Raw genomic sequence first — 16,090 nt, forward strand, 5'->3', positions numbered from 1 at the left:
AAAGTACTATGTAAAATTTAAATATATTATTAGGCAATAATGGTATTTCAAGTAAATATAATATCTATTATAAAATCATTGGTGTGATTTTTTTTGAAGTTTCACATTCACCTCGGAATTTAAAGTATTCAAACTGATTATAGTCAAGATAAAAATGTTCTTAAATCCTAATACTTCAAACAGTTTTAGCAAAATCATATTTGATGTAATCGAGTTATAAAGACAGAACAATATTATTAATGTAGGTAATATCTTACAGCTTTTTATAACTATTTCCAATACGCAAAGATAGTTTTAGCACATCAATATGTATTAATTTGAACGTTGAAACTAAATTTTAATTGAAAACAAAAATGTATTTTATTTTAATTAAATTATTAATAGTTCAAAAAAAAGTTTTAAGTTTGAAAAAAGTTTAAGTTAAGTAAGATTTATGTTTGATTTCGTAAAAAAATTAAGTTCAAGTTCGTGATCATTTAAGTTTGACCTATCTCTGAACTATGGTAATATACCTATTAGATAAACTATTAAATTTTACTATTATTATTTTTTCAAAATACAAAAAGGTATAGTTCTTTTTATTTTGTTGAAATTTTAAAATACCTCTTTTAGATAATTATAATTTCCGAATAACACATAATATCATAATCAATAATATTTAATACCAAATATATCAGTAGGTATAGGTACGTTAAAGATTTGACTTATATTTTTATCGTAGGGTAAAAATCAAATACTTCATATAAATATGTTGATATAAGATAAACTATGGTAAAAAAAATATTCTTAAAAACAATTACTTCATCAGTTTTTAACCCAATACTAATAATGTCCCATTTTAAATTTTGATAGTAAAAATACATAATTTTTTACTATTAATTACATTTTTAAATTATAATACAGCACTTCTAGTTAGGCTTAATTTAGAATTATTTAATATGTGATATTAATTAAACGTTTGCCAAAAATAAAATATAATATCACAAATTTATTGTACAAAATATTTGTTGTAGAATAAACTAGTAATTGCATTAGAATCGATAGAGTTTAATGAAAAATATCGATATTTCATGAAAGCAACGATGTTTTTATATTATTACACGTTCAATTATGTTTTCACAGGGTCAACTATTTTTTTTTTTTTTTTTTTAACTTAGTTGGCATTTCGCATAATACGTGACTGACACAAAAAGCCTTCCGTAATCGGACGAAACAAAGAATAGCGGAAAACACGTATTTGTAAGACTTTTTTCTCTTTTTGTTTGGAACATTTTTTTTTTTTTTTTGAATAAAACGTTATAATCAAAAAAAAAAAAAAAACGCTTTGTGTAGACTCAACTCATTTAATGAAGCAAACCATTATGACATTCCTTGGTCAAATATTTGAATTTATTTAAATCGGCCGCCATTTTATAAAAAAAAAAAAAAATGGAAAAATTGATATCGTAAACGAGTATAGGCATATACAACATATTCGTAAAATACAAAACAAAGAAATTGTAATTTTAAAGAAATTCAACGCTTTTTTTGATGAATAAATAATTTGTGACCTATTAATTTTAAGCTTTATGTAAGGTTTATTAAAATTTAGTTTGGTACAAGATATTATATTTGTATTGTTTTTACTATAATACAAAATATGAAGATTAAAATATTATATACCTACTAAATAAAATATCCCTCCCCATTTTTATTTGCAAATAAAAACGCCATACATGGTACATGTATATCACTATATATACATATAAATATTACGTATATATATATATATATATATATATACATAATATTATGAAATTGTGTCCATTTGCCATGAGTAGATTGCACTTTTTATCACAAGTTTGCTATTTTTTTTTTTTTTTTTATTAGAAAATTTACAATCTGTATTACATGACACAATAAGTAAAATAGATAACTGATATAACACTATATACAATATACATAATAAAAATACACATGAGGCACATGATGAGGGAAATCATCCAGCGATGGTACCCTCTAAGTTTGTTTTTAGACGTTTCGAGTCCCAACGACTGGCCACAAGATACCCCAGAGATTTAACCACTACAATTACCATAAGAAAAAAAAGTATTCATCCAATATGAGTTAAGGATGATCGAAATTAGGTATACTGGGAATCAGGATTGATATAAAATTAAACACCATACATTAATTTTGATTGCATAAATTTCTAGAAGAAAAAATAACTATTTAAATGTATTTAACACGTTCCTGTGTGAGTTTCAGTCTCTATTTTGTTTAATTAATGTGATTTATATTAACAAATTTATATTAAAGCGTACTTCTGAATTAATTTCAAATATAAATGATTCCAGTACTTAACACACCAACGAGAAATAGAGCACTGCTTAGCATAAAATTATACAATCATCTTACAACAAACAAATTATACGCCAAAATATTTTACTAGAAATATTAAATCAGGTAATAAATGATGTTTTCTTTGAAACAACAACACACAAAAAGCCAAGAATTTACCTTGTTTGTTGAATTTTAAATATATTTTCAAAGGTTTTCTGTGTGCGATATAATGACAATAATTAACTCGATGCAAAGGGCTATAATAGTTGTAGATAAAACGTACGGAGACAATACTGGTTGGCATCGTTGTATCGGTGAAATAAAGGTTACTGTTGCCAACTATGAATCCTGCAGTATTAGCAGATATTATTATTATATATATATATATTATTTAACACGCGTACTCGAACCATTAGGACGGCAATAACGATAACAACAACAGCAATATTACCGTACGTGCTTATTAAAACCGTTCAAATGAGATATTTATATATTATACTTATTATAGTGACCATGCAGGCGGTTCTTATATAACGATAATAACAATAATGTACGGAAATGACAAACCGGAAGCGAAAAACGAAAATGTGATGGTCAACTATGTATAATAATAACAATTATCATAATAATCAATAATGATAATTCGAACCACGACTGCGACAGTGCGACGTTTCCGAATTAAAACGCATTACAATGATGCCCACTGATGTACTAGTGCTTGCACTTCTGCCGATGGCCCGAGACGGGTACAATAATATAGTAATAGTCATACCTAGTAATAATAACATATTATTACGATACGCTATTCCGTAATATATTATTATTATTATTATTATAGTTTGGAAAAGGGTAACCCGAAAACCTAACGAGAAGACGGGCGTGCATGTATAATAATATTTTATATATGACGCATCTGTGCCGCTCTGCGCCTCGTACGAGGGATGGTGTGCGACAAGCGGAGTGCCCGAGTTTTTCACCTCACCCACGGCACCCGCCCACCCACCCACCCGGCAATGTGTATAGGGCACAGTCACACAAACACACACACACACGGACACGGACAAACCCACACACACGCGCACAGTGCACAAACTAGCTGGCGCTCGCCGGCGAGGAGGGACCCTTAGCAACAACGATCGGTGGCGCGGCGGTGCTGCTGGTGGCGGTGGCGACGGCGCGAACGCCAGGAAAGAAGGCGTCACGCCGTTTCTCTCAGCACACGCTCATCCGCATAGATCTACACACGTGCGCACACGATTTATGGTGCACGCGTCGTTCGATTTTTCCGCGTAAACATCATCAGCGGCGGCAATTAGCGATAGATATTATATAAATAATTAAAGTCCGATTACGCCGGTAGTGTGTGGTGGCAAGTATAGCTGAAAAGAGGGTGGTGCAAATCGGGCGTAAATCGAACAACTATTATATGCACAGCGTAGGTTTGGCGAACAACGGGCCGGCTAATGCAAAACGAGATTTTTCGGCGCCCATTCTGCTGCAGTGGCTTGTTTAGGCGTTACTTTGGGGCTTCGGTGACAGCTGCGCGTGATTTAAAGCCTATCCATGAAGCTGGACGGACGATATACCTCGTGTGATAAAACTCATATTTTAGGTACTATGATTCATAATAATTAATTAGGTTATTCGGCTTGAAAACGTATTACGACCAGCGATATAAAAATATGCTATATATTATTATTGGGGGCCGGAGTGACGCAGTGGTCACGCAGTTGACTACGTTTCATAGCAAAGTGCAAAAAAAATTTGTGTGGCTTCTACGTGATCACCAAATCCCCAAGCTGTCATCCGGTTTCCAACTAGGTCTCACTCCATTGGGAGTGAAGACCCACGTCATGTCTCTTTTTGGAGAAGGGGGTAGTATCATGTATATATCACTATATACATAGATAAATAGTTCACGTGATCTTTCTACTACCCACTTGTGATAAGCATCGACGAAGACCTAGGGTCGTTTCAGTGAACAAATATAAAACAAATATAAAATATAAATATTATTATTAATTTTTGCCAGCTGATCATCCGGAACTCTGTACTATGTACTGCCTTTAAACCGGTCGTGTATATTCGTTATATTATGTATGAATAGAGTGTAACCAGAATTCGATAATAATATTGCTAATTTGAATAAAATAATTTTATTTTTAATGTCTAAACACCCTGTAGTATGCGATTGGGTTCTTAAAAATTAAGTACAGTATTAGGTACCTAACTTGACGTAGAGTATTATGAGTGGTAAATTGAGGATCGGACAAATATTTTTCCTGAACTACGTATTATTCTAACGGTTAGTTTTCGACATTTCCTGGACACACACAGTCAGAGGATGGCTTTTGCACGAACCATATTTTATTTCCAGTTAAAAAGGTATCAGATTCCCTGCACTCAGGTTAATATAGAATATTAATTGTATATAGGCATCAAAAAGACCGCTTTGGCCATTTTACTGCAATCAATAAAACAATAAATCGTCATTTTGGGGGCTATAATTTTCCCAGATTGTCTAAACGCACAATTCAGAAGGGGAAGCGTGAGTAAATGATATTTTACCGTTGTCTATTTACCTATACAAGTGAAGGATGCCTCGCCGGCGTACGGGTTGGCGTCATCGGCCACCGGAAGAAGCCACGGACACTTTTGTTCGGCATCCAGACACACGGACCGGCAAGCGTTCACCCTGTAACGGCCGCGGCGTCCCTGTTTCGCCGTCGTCCGTGTCCAGTGAGGCAAAACCGCGGCACACGCCCACAACGCGTAGGCGTCCTGAAACACACACAAAATAGAATATTTATATTAAAAAAAACTCGCGATTATTATAATTATTATCCATTTCAAATTGTATTTATAAGTTTTATCATTATCGTTATCATATTTTTTTTTTAACTCGTGCAATATTGTTTTATAATTGTATAAGAGTTTTAATTTTTTTTTTTATTTTAATCAACCTAATTTCCCGAGAGGTCGTGAAACACGATAGAATCTGATACGATCGCGTGACAGTGTAACCTAAACAATAGCATTATATAAATACACTGACGACTATTATAATATAGGAGGTTAACCTATTGTATACACGGTGATAATTTATTATTTAATACGTCTCAAAACACAAACTCCATAATAATATGTCTCGTGTTCATAATTTATTATAATATACATGTAGTGAACTATTATAGTCAAACATTGTAATTACTCATTAGTCATTAGGTTCCTGGAGCATTTGCAGAGGTATTGATCACATTCGCATCCGACCGTTTGCGAATAATAGTAATAATTGTAGGTTAGTATATTATACTGAATGGTTTAATTCTTAATAATAGATTTTATTCTTAAATAGGTAATATGTGAGAGCATACACAAATATTTGAATGCTTATATGCTGTTGAAACATCAGAATATTTTTATATTCGTGTGACCTTTAGAGTTGAGTATTGAGCAATTGAAAGAAAAAATAAAATAAAATTTGCCCCATTGGATATTTTTACGAAAATATTTAGAAAATATATAAAGTAAAATCGGATGATATATACATTTCAATTTAACTTCTCTTCTTGTTATTTCTTTATATGGAGACGTTTCCTTGGAGGGTCACCCATCCACAACATGTTTGATGTTCGTCAGTTTATGATATTTTAAAATCTGCCCATCAATCATCGTCATGAAAATCTTGGCAGCTATTACAAATGAAGGAACGCACAAATAGGAAAGGAGGGGATTATATTTTATTTAGTATAAAAAAATATACAAAGTAATAAAATATTTGTAGTTATATTATTGTAATATTATGCATCCTTAATAATTTAAAATTAATTTGAAAAAAAAACTATATTTCTTTTGTGTGATATCTCCAACCTAACTTTTAATGTACACTCTTGTTGTTATGTATAATTTATCATTAACATAATTCAGAAACATTATACTTACATATAATATTTTAAACATAGATTTATGATTATGGTTATGGCTAAATTAAAATAAAAAAACCAAAATTTGTTTTAAGTCATTTGATTTAAACTAATTGATGTTTGTATTAAAATCAAATTATATTTCCATCTTATAATTTTTGGATAATTAAAGTTTAACATTTTAAAGTTGTTTTTAATCGATAAATTGAATAATTATACATATTTTTAAAAATAATTCTTATGTCAGAGCAGTCAAAATTAATATTTAATCTGTGTTATGAAAAATTATTGTATGTTAAATTATATTTTAATCGTATATTTTAAAATGTGGAGACGTATGATTTATAGAATAGGATAATATACCTAACTTAATATTTTACAACATTGATATATTAATTAAAATCACAATATTCACTGAGTTTAATGAGGTCATTTTAAAGTAGTTCTATTTAAAGATTAATATAGTTCGTAAGAATAGTTTAGTGGATCATTTGTAATTATTGTTTCCTGTGGATTTAAAAATTTGCATTGAATCGGAAATATTATTTTAATTTGTACCATAAAACATGTTTAAACATTTCATTATTTATTTTACAGAAAGAAAATAATTTAAATAATAGTTTACAATTATATTTGCAGGATTAGAAAATTCAAAATTGTTCAATGGGACAGGATGAAAAAAAAAATCGAAAACGAAATAGTTGGTAACAAAGAACAAAATAGTATAATAATATGCGCCTATTAAAAGCAAACAGAACAAATATTTTGGGTTATTTAATTTTATTTCTATCGAGGTATTGATAAAAAATACTTATATAGGAAGTACGTGTTCTATATAAAATACCCCCAAGAGTATCCGAAGATTGTTTTGTCACGCGTACTTTACATAATAATGTAGGTATATGCATGAAGCTGTGTTGAGAAAAGGCAAAATGACAAGAGAAAAGGAGTTTATAGTGCCATTTGCAGATGACATAAAACCAAGTATTTAATGAAGGGAATAATCTGCTATTCGAGCAATAAATCAGTGATTCTTAAACGGTGTGAACTTTGTGTAAGTCAAATAGGCACAATATTTATTGACAAAGAATGTAACTAAAAATATATATTATACACACACAAAAAATGTGAAAATTCAAAATGTTTGTGCCTATTTAATCGTTGAAACATAAACATTGCACTCAACAAACAATAGTGAATTTATCTGTTCAGCAGCAGTCCAAATGTTATCAATGAAATTGAAAACCACGCACGTACTTATACCTAATAAATAGTATAGATGTATATAATATTGCCAAAAAAGTATATCCAATCGGCGCAATTAACAAGAGCTTTTATGCATTTATTGTCCTTTTCAGAGACACGTACGTTCGTTATAATATTTATTACACTAAAAAAATGTGAGACGATTCCTTAATATTTAAACTTTTTCAATTAAAACTTGACATTATTTTATTTTTATTCGTCCCTTTTTCATTCTCTGTCCCCTTCTTTTTATTCTTTTACTCTTTCTCTGTGCTATTTTTCGCTTACTCTTTTTCTCATCTGTCCGTGATATATATCCCTTCACCTCATCCTTCAGATAGGTTAGCTTGCCACTCGGGGATCATGGAGACCGGAAAATAACACTGGAAGGCACATGCTAAAGTGGGCTTACGACTACAGACTCTTATAGTCTGACAAAGGCGTGACGGGTGTCGATCGGAGTTCAAGAGGTCGGCACTCGTTTTATCTTTACCTTTTTCTCTTCTCCATCTCTCTCACGCTTACTTACTATTTCTTACCCTATCTGTCCATCTATTTTTCTGCCAATCTCTTTTTCCCTTCCATACTCACTCGACTACTATCGCATTTTCTAAGCTCCGCACACAATGGTGAATAGTTACGCTGTAAATTGTACTCGAATACCGTTCCTTATATTCCTGTATACATAAACATAAGAGGAAGCTTATTGTTCCCATGATTATATTTTTTGCATTGAACTCAATCCAACAATATTTTAGACCTAACTATGCCATTTTTAACTCATATTTGATTAGTATTTATATATTTTTACTAAATAATAAAATAATTCATATTTTAACAATCATCTGCAGAATTAAATTTTATTACATTTAATAAAATCTCCACGAAAATGCCAATTGAACATAATGTTTTTTTTTACCAACATGAGTTAGTAGGTATATGATTGCATAACTTTCTTAGCTCAGTAAAAATATTTAAAAATGTAACTATAGACAATAAACTATTCAAAAAAAAAGTGATAAACATTTATTTTTTTCTGGAGTATATTAAATATTAAATTGTATTGATTTATAATTTTATGTAATAAATCATTTATTTAATATAAATACATAATATGTGCACATTTATAATATTTGGTATAATATTTATATTAAATAATCATAATTATGAATATAATAAATTCGTTCAAAATTATTTAATGGGTGTAAATGCATTTACTAAAACATAAGCACGCTTTAACAATAGGAAAACATAAATGTTTCTATTAATTAATATTTATTATACTTGGTGAAACATTATTATCAAAAGTTCAAATTCACAATTCTAATAAATAACAGTTTGATTTGTTAACATTAAAAGGTAAAACAGTGGTACAGAATTAATATTTAAAAACTTCTTTTTAAAACCAACATTTACTTTTTTTTAAATAAATAAATTTATACGGTTTTCAAATATGAATTCACGTTTAAAAACAGTATTACAATTATTACTAACTAAAGCAATTATAACAATATTGGTGTTACTATAAATTGGTAATACTTTTTATGTAACTGGTTTAGTTAAACGCAGGATGGTTACATTATTTCGAATACAGTTTAACACATTTTACTTTTTCCAATTACTGTTTCTACATTTCTACTTTTTTAATTTAAATCAAAGGATTAATTGATATCAGTTGTAGATATCACAGATACAATAGTAAATGTGTTGTTTTTTTTTCGTTTACATTAGTAATTTTACCAATTCAAAATTGTTTAAATAAAATACATTAAACTAAATTTAAAATATAAAATTAGCTTCAATTTTGTTATGTCTTTATAATATAAATTAATTGAGAACTATATTTTGCTTTTAGACATTTTGATAAATTAATATTGTTTATTAGTGATTATCAGGAGCATATATCACCTTAATACGCCCAAAAAGTTAGTTTAATGTAACACATAAAAAAATATTTTTTTTTCACGATACCATCATATTTCAAAATATAATGACCACTACCGTAGCTATATTTATGACCAATGTTTATTAACGTAATTGCTAAAGTATTATTTCCAAACACATTTTAGGTAAAAGAATTAAATTATTATATAAATTAAATGTGTTTATGTTTTTTTTTTTTTTTTAATAATAACTAATATTGTAAATATTATTTCAGGAATCTTAAATTAAGCAAAATGCATAAATATAATTAATGAAACGGTAATAAATATTTTACGTTTGTTATTTTTGAACGAATAACACTGAAACTCGATTTCATATATAATATTTGTTTCAAACTTTAGAGTGATTTACTTATTTATTTTATAGCTTTATATCTGAGAATAATATTTTAGCAAAATAATTTAACTATGTCACGCAATAAAATTATAAAACGTGCGATGCAAATTAATTATTTTTAAACACGTCAATAAACTGAAAAAGGTCACAGTAAATATAGTATACATATTGGAATTTCTAATATAACAGTGAACTAACTAATAAATACCTACTAATGGATTCATTTTAATGAAATATGAAAAGTATGATTGAAATAATTTCATAAATAAAAATTAAAAAGATTAATTATGTTATTAAATAAAATATACTTGATTCTCAAACTATCAATATTAATATTTATGTATTTAAATTTACTTTTTGTGCTACCCTAAAGTATTTAGAATACGATTTTACCTATTTATTTATATAACCAATGCTTTAAATTTCAAAAATGACAAATTTTCAAACAGAAATCATCAATAAGTACAAATTTCTTAATTGTACTTATAGAAAGTAATATAGAAAACGTATTTTTGAAGAGCAAAACTAATAATCCAAATATTTTGTATTGATATACAATATTATTAAACTGTAGAGTTAACTTGAAAAAATCAAATCAATCTTTTTTTTAAATATAATCATCAATGCGTTTTTGATAAATAGTCAAGTAAAGTGTTTAAAACGCTAAGTCTGAAAAGTTGAAATAATAAAAAAATAGAAGGTTAAAGAGGTGAATGAAAAATGTATTTTGACATAAAAAATGTAGCTATAATACTTGGACAGAATTTAAATTAGTTATACAATTTGTAAATATTTCATTACTTGGTAAGATATTTACGAAATACCTTACAATTTGTAATTCTATTACAGCATTTTTATTTTAAGGTTAATTTGATATTTTTGATACAAAGTCTAGACATTTTGAATTCTAAGATACTACATAATTTAAAAACCTTATATTTTCTCTTCTATCGTAGGCTTTGCAAATGTAATTTATGGTTGATTCAATGACAATATTTTAGATTTTTTGAAACTAAACATGTTGAGTATTAATTATTCGTTAAACAGTCAATATTTGTACCATTAATTACAACAACAAAAAAATTTTAAAATTAAAAATAGTTTGAAAAGTCGATTTCATTAACATAATTATTTATTTAATTACTATAATGTAATTTTATTAAATCTTAATATGATAATCATTATTAAATGTAAATATAAGATTAAAAAAAAATTATAATTATTTAAACTTTTTATATTAATTAAGGTTGTTTGAAATTAAAAACATTAGTTGACTCATGGTTTAGGCTAAAAATATATATATTTTTTAAATACAAACTAACTATTAATCTTAAACTTTCTTCATTTTTTTCGTTGAAAGAACGTTATTATGTCGTTAAGAACAACAAAAAGCGTATAAAAACATCAAAATTCCTCCCTTCACTTTCATATTAGACGAATGAAGAGAAAACTGTGACATGAGGATTGATGGATATTCAACCAAGGGGGAATCCTCATTGGTGTACATTTATCCTGAATTCTGCTGACACATATCATCTTATAGAAAATGAGTTGTATCGAACATTTCAAATGAGTCAAACTATACCATGTATAATACCCTTCACTAATAACAAACCAAATTCAGCTATTTTATAGTAAATAAGATTTACTCGATAAAATATAAATATCAAATATGCTACTAACCTAATTACTAGTTTTAATATTTAGATTATTTAAATACTTTCATTTTAAAATCTTCATAATTTTAATGATTCGAAAACATCTGATTTGAATGTGATTTGTATACTAATGTCAACATTTAAAAACAAATTTAAAATCAAGAATAAAAATCATAGATTTCGTTGAAAATATAAAATTTTGCATTATCGCAGAAAACTATTTAAATAACATACAAAATTTGTTTAGAACAAATAAAGTCTTTAAGAAGGTAATAATGATGATTTTTAAAGGAAAAAATTGACATTATTTATATTATGCATACAGAATGCAGACAGATTACTGAAAAATAGGTTTTATGCTAAATAAGTATAATAAAAATTCTTGAGCAAATTATTTCATATACATATGTATATATGTAGTTTGAAACATCGAATTAAGTATTGCTTATACATGTAAAAATAATATGAATAACTGTATAAATAATTAATTTTATAAATATCATATCTATCGTCGACCTAATAAAACACATCTACTTTTTATATATCTGTTGATAGACTATGAAGTACATAATAAGTATAAAATATTACATAAGATAGACAATTTATAATTTTCTAATAGTATAATATTACTAAACATAGTTTAATACTATAGACTAGAAACATTTTTTTTTTTTTCCGTTTTAACCGACGACGCCGCGGGATCTGCTTTCGCATTGCTTCCGCGGCGCCGCCATCGTTTATTGACATTATCAAATATTAATTACAATAGTCTAGAAACATATAGTCATCAAAAATGACTTCAACAGTCGAAATTGAATTTTTAAGTCAAAAACTTGGGTGGATTCAAGTATGAATCTGACCCGGATTACAATTACTTTTTCCTTTGGACGGACGTTCAAAACACGTGATCTCATAACTTTGTTATGGACTGCAATAAGCATTGTTCATAACTATAGCATTTTATTGATCATCAGACTACAATACCATCTTATACTATGAACGTTAAACAAAACGAACTTTTCCGTCTCCGTTTCTTTTACAGTCGAAACAAACAAATATATATATATATATATATATATATATATATATATATATTGTAATATTGATTTTGATTTAGTAAACTAGTTTTGAGCATCCCTGATATTTTTATTCAAAAACCCGAGGTTTTCCTAAACGAACTCATTGTTTTTTGATATTGTTTTAACGACGGACATGTTAAACCAATTAGACAAATGATTTACTGATATTTCAAACATAATTAATTATGACTGTACGATAAAGCTTCCCGGCCACAATAATAATGAGCATGTTAAATAGATATAGATGTTATGATGATAATAATATTATTTCAGAAATAAGTCTGGTAGTTAAATATAATTAAATATTTTATGTAATTTCCATCTGAATATTAGATTTAAATAAGTCTAGTCTCAATTGTTCACAAGTATTTTCTGTTGATATTAGAATTAACTATTTAATGTGATATTGGTCTAAAAAATAAATTAAATTTTTAAAATAAACATAAAAAAACTATGTTATCTGATGGCGTTGAAATTACAAGAACAATTGTTTTTATTGCAAATATGATACTTATAAAAACATTTTGAAATATATTATACTAAACACAATAAATAATTAAGTAAAAATAATTATTTAAGTAGTAACAACTATAATAATTATTGCCTATATTTTATTTAGTTATATATTACTTTAAACGAATACAAAACTCGTTTTAATATAACATGTTAATTATTCTGATAAATTATTTTTTAATGGTTGGTATAGCTTTCGTTTCGAAATAAGCTTATTGCAAAAATTCAAGTCTAATGGTTCTATCGTAATAAAATTCTTTGGTCAAGTAATATTTTAAAAACAACCTAAGTTGTAAATGGACAGTCACTATTATGATACTCTATAAATCGGGCATTGGTTAAACAATTTATTGTATAACAAATTGAATTCAATATTTTTAACATATATTAAAAATGTCATAAACCGATAAATAATTTTATATTGTAACATAATTTGATAAATATTTTAGATTCTAATTAGAATGATAAATCTTTATTTTTAAATGTAATGTTAAAATTAATATATTTATAGTTTTATATAGAACACATACATAATATATTAATATTATAATAGACTTAACAAATTATGACTGGAAAACTTTAATTTTTTGGTAGTATTTTTGTAAAATCAAACTTAGCATACTGATAGCATGGTGCAGATGCAGTCAGCTACAACGCTTTTCAAAACATTTAAGTATATTGTAATGCATGCAGACAGCGATTCCGATGAATATTATAGTGTATGATTGCAATCATTACGTCTAACACAAATTTTACTTTTCGCGTTCACGATTTATTTTTCTTCGCTTTTCGAATAATAATAATACGCGTGCCGAGCAGCGAAACGATAATATTAAAATATTATATATTATAATGTTGTACACTGCTCTAGTTTAAAAATCAGCCTCGGTAATATATAATACTATTATTGTAATGTCCCCGTGTGGTACATGTGCCGCCCCATTGCGTATGCGTGTGTGGAGAGAGGAGTAAATCGATTAACGGCGTGTAGCGTCTGTAAGTCGCAAACCACACGTGACACCCCCGTCTGATGATACTCCCGTCGCTATAGTAACCCGACCGGAGGATTATAACCTACGTTCATCCAGCAGCGGGCGCTTACACGGCCTTTCGGCCCGGTACGGTCGTCGACTAGGTCGCGGCAATAAACGCACACCCCGGACTCGTCCTGTCTTTTGCGTCTACACTTCGCATACACATACACCTACACACACAAACCCACGCACACACAACCACGCACACGCACACGACCACCGTCGCCACCGCCGCCACCACCGACACCGCAGGCGAAAGTTAGCACACAGCGTGCTGGCCGGAGGAAAAGCGGAGGTGACGATAGTTGACAGACCAGACACCATATCTCTTCCTCTCCCTCTCACAGTCTCTCTTTGGATATTTCGACTGTCTCTGGTCAAAACGGACGGGGAAAAAAAATAACCATTGTCCTTAACTACTTTGCTTTTTCAAGACTATCAGCCAACAGTGTTCATCCGTAATAAACATTCTCTAGGTTAGGTCGCTTTGTCATTGTTTTTCCGTGAAACGATCATAAGTTTATTTCGTTTTGAAAATCAAAAAATTAGTTTCAAAAATGACACTATTCCATATAGCATTTATAATTGTGTTATTTTATAGAGAAATAACGAAGAAATTACGCTTAGACATTAGGTAGTGATTTAGTACAATATGATACAAGTAGATCTAAATTTGGTAGTCGATACGCATGAGATAAAACAAATATTTAAAAAAAAAAAACTCTAGATCATTTTTCATTCAATGCACTACAATAATTGTAGCCTTCATTTGTCCATCGTAGTCAAGAGGAATAATATCATTCATATTAACTGCTATGACTTGTTTAGTGTAATTCAAAGACTACACCATTTTTACTGCTTCAGCCAAAATATTTATCATTATTCTTATAATCAGTAAAAAAATATGTATTATAAGTACACTTGTAAAGTCGAAAATATAAATTTAAGCTAGATTTTGCAATTATTTACTCACCCTGCACCCTGCTATTTCCCTGGACCTCGCAAATATTAAGGTTGGTTTTGCCTGTGTTCTGCATATTGGTCCGTTATTATTGCCATTAAATACGGAGTTGATGAAATTTAAAGTTATGTGATGAAACCCAACATTACCCTGTTATCAAGTTAGATTCAGTCAAACATACGACCCTAGATTTTACATCACCATTATTAATATCTTAGTTAATATTATTATTATTTATTGTATCACTTATTTGATTAATAAGAATAGTTGCACCTGGGTACTTCACTTAAAAATTAAAATATACGATTTGAATTTATTAAAATACTAATTTCTGCTATTACTATTGTAATTTGTAACACGAGATGGTCAACGTTTATAAACAAACAAAAAAAACAATTTCCATCTCAAAACCTTGTTTGAGGACCTTTTTAAAATTCGAATTACAGAAAATCCTTTCTTGATGGGTCTTTATTAGATTATGAAACAAACTTATTGGCCAAATGCATACTCATAACTTCATCGGATAGACAATGATGAATCAGTTAGTCAGCACAAGTTGTTATATAAATGTATAATATAAATAGTATAAAAGCAAAAAAAAACTTATAACTCTAATTTTCTTTACTATACCTACATTTGGTTTAAAAAAATGTTAATATAATAATTATTTTTGTATGCCACGGTTTAGTGAGATATTTTTAATCCATCTAATAATATATACATGTTATAGTGCTGAAGTTTATTTCAACAAAACACGATTTACTTAAGAATGTGAACGAAACAAAAACTTCTGTGTATAATTTATACATCATAAACGTAACAATGTTAAGATTTGTTCCACTCGAACAACCGAGTAGAATTTTTGAGAGAGAATTATACTTAAGACATGTATTATGTATTTATTATGTTATATGATAGTGTTTTGATGTTTATATTATGTTCTAATGAATATTACGTTTTAATTATTTTTTACAAGAACGACAATATGTTTAAATATTTAAATCGTAGTTGTAGAACTGTTATGATATGAAAACGAACACTCGTAAATGAAACCTCGAGAACTCGTTTTCTGAAA

General features: G+C 28.3%; 1 protein-coding gene across 1 annotated transcript in view; it reads right to left on the reverse strand.

Moving 5' to 3' along the window:
- LOC107162532 (calcium-permeable channel component Mid1) overlaps positions 1-16,090 on the reverse strand; it is a 45,955-nt gene that overhangs the window by 4,671 nt on the left and 25,194 nt on the right. The window contains exon 3 of the mRNA XM_015509484.2: positions 4,905-5,103. Within this exon, the coding sequence (XP_015364970.2) occupies positions 4,905-5,103 (199 nt within the window). The remainder of the gene's footprint in view (positions 1-4,904; positions 5,104-16,090) is intronic.

This window comes from Diuraphis noxia, unplaced genomic scaffold (assembly GCF_037042655.1).
Source record: "Diuraphis noxia isolate RWA-SAM2 unplaced genomic scaffold, SU_Dnox_SAM2 contig0002, whole genome shotgun sequence".
Classification (NCBI taxonomy): domain Eukaryota; kingdom Metazoa; phylum Arthropoda; class Insecta; order Hemiptera; family Aphididae; genus Diuraphis; species Diuraphis noxia.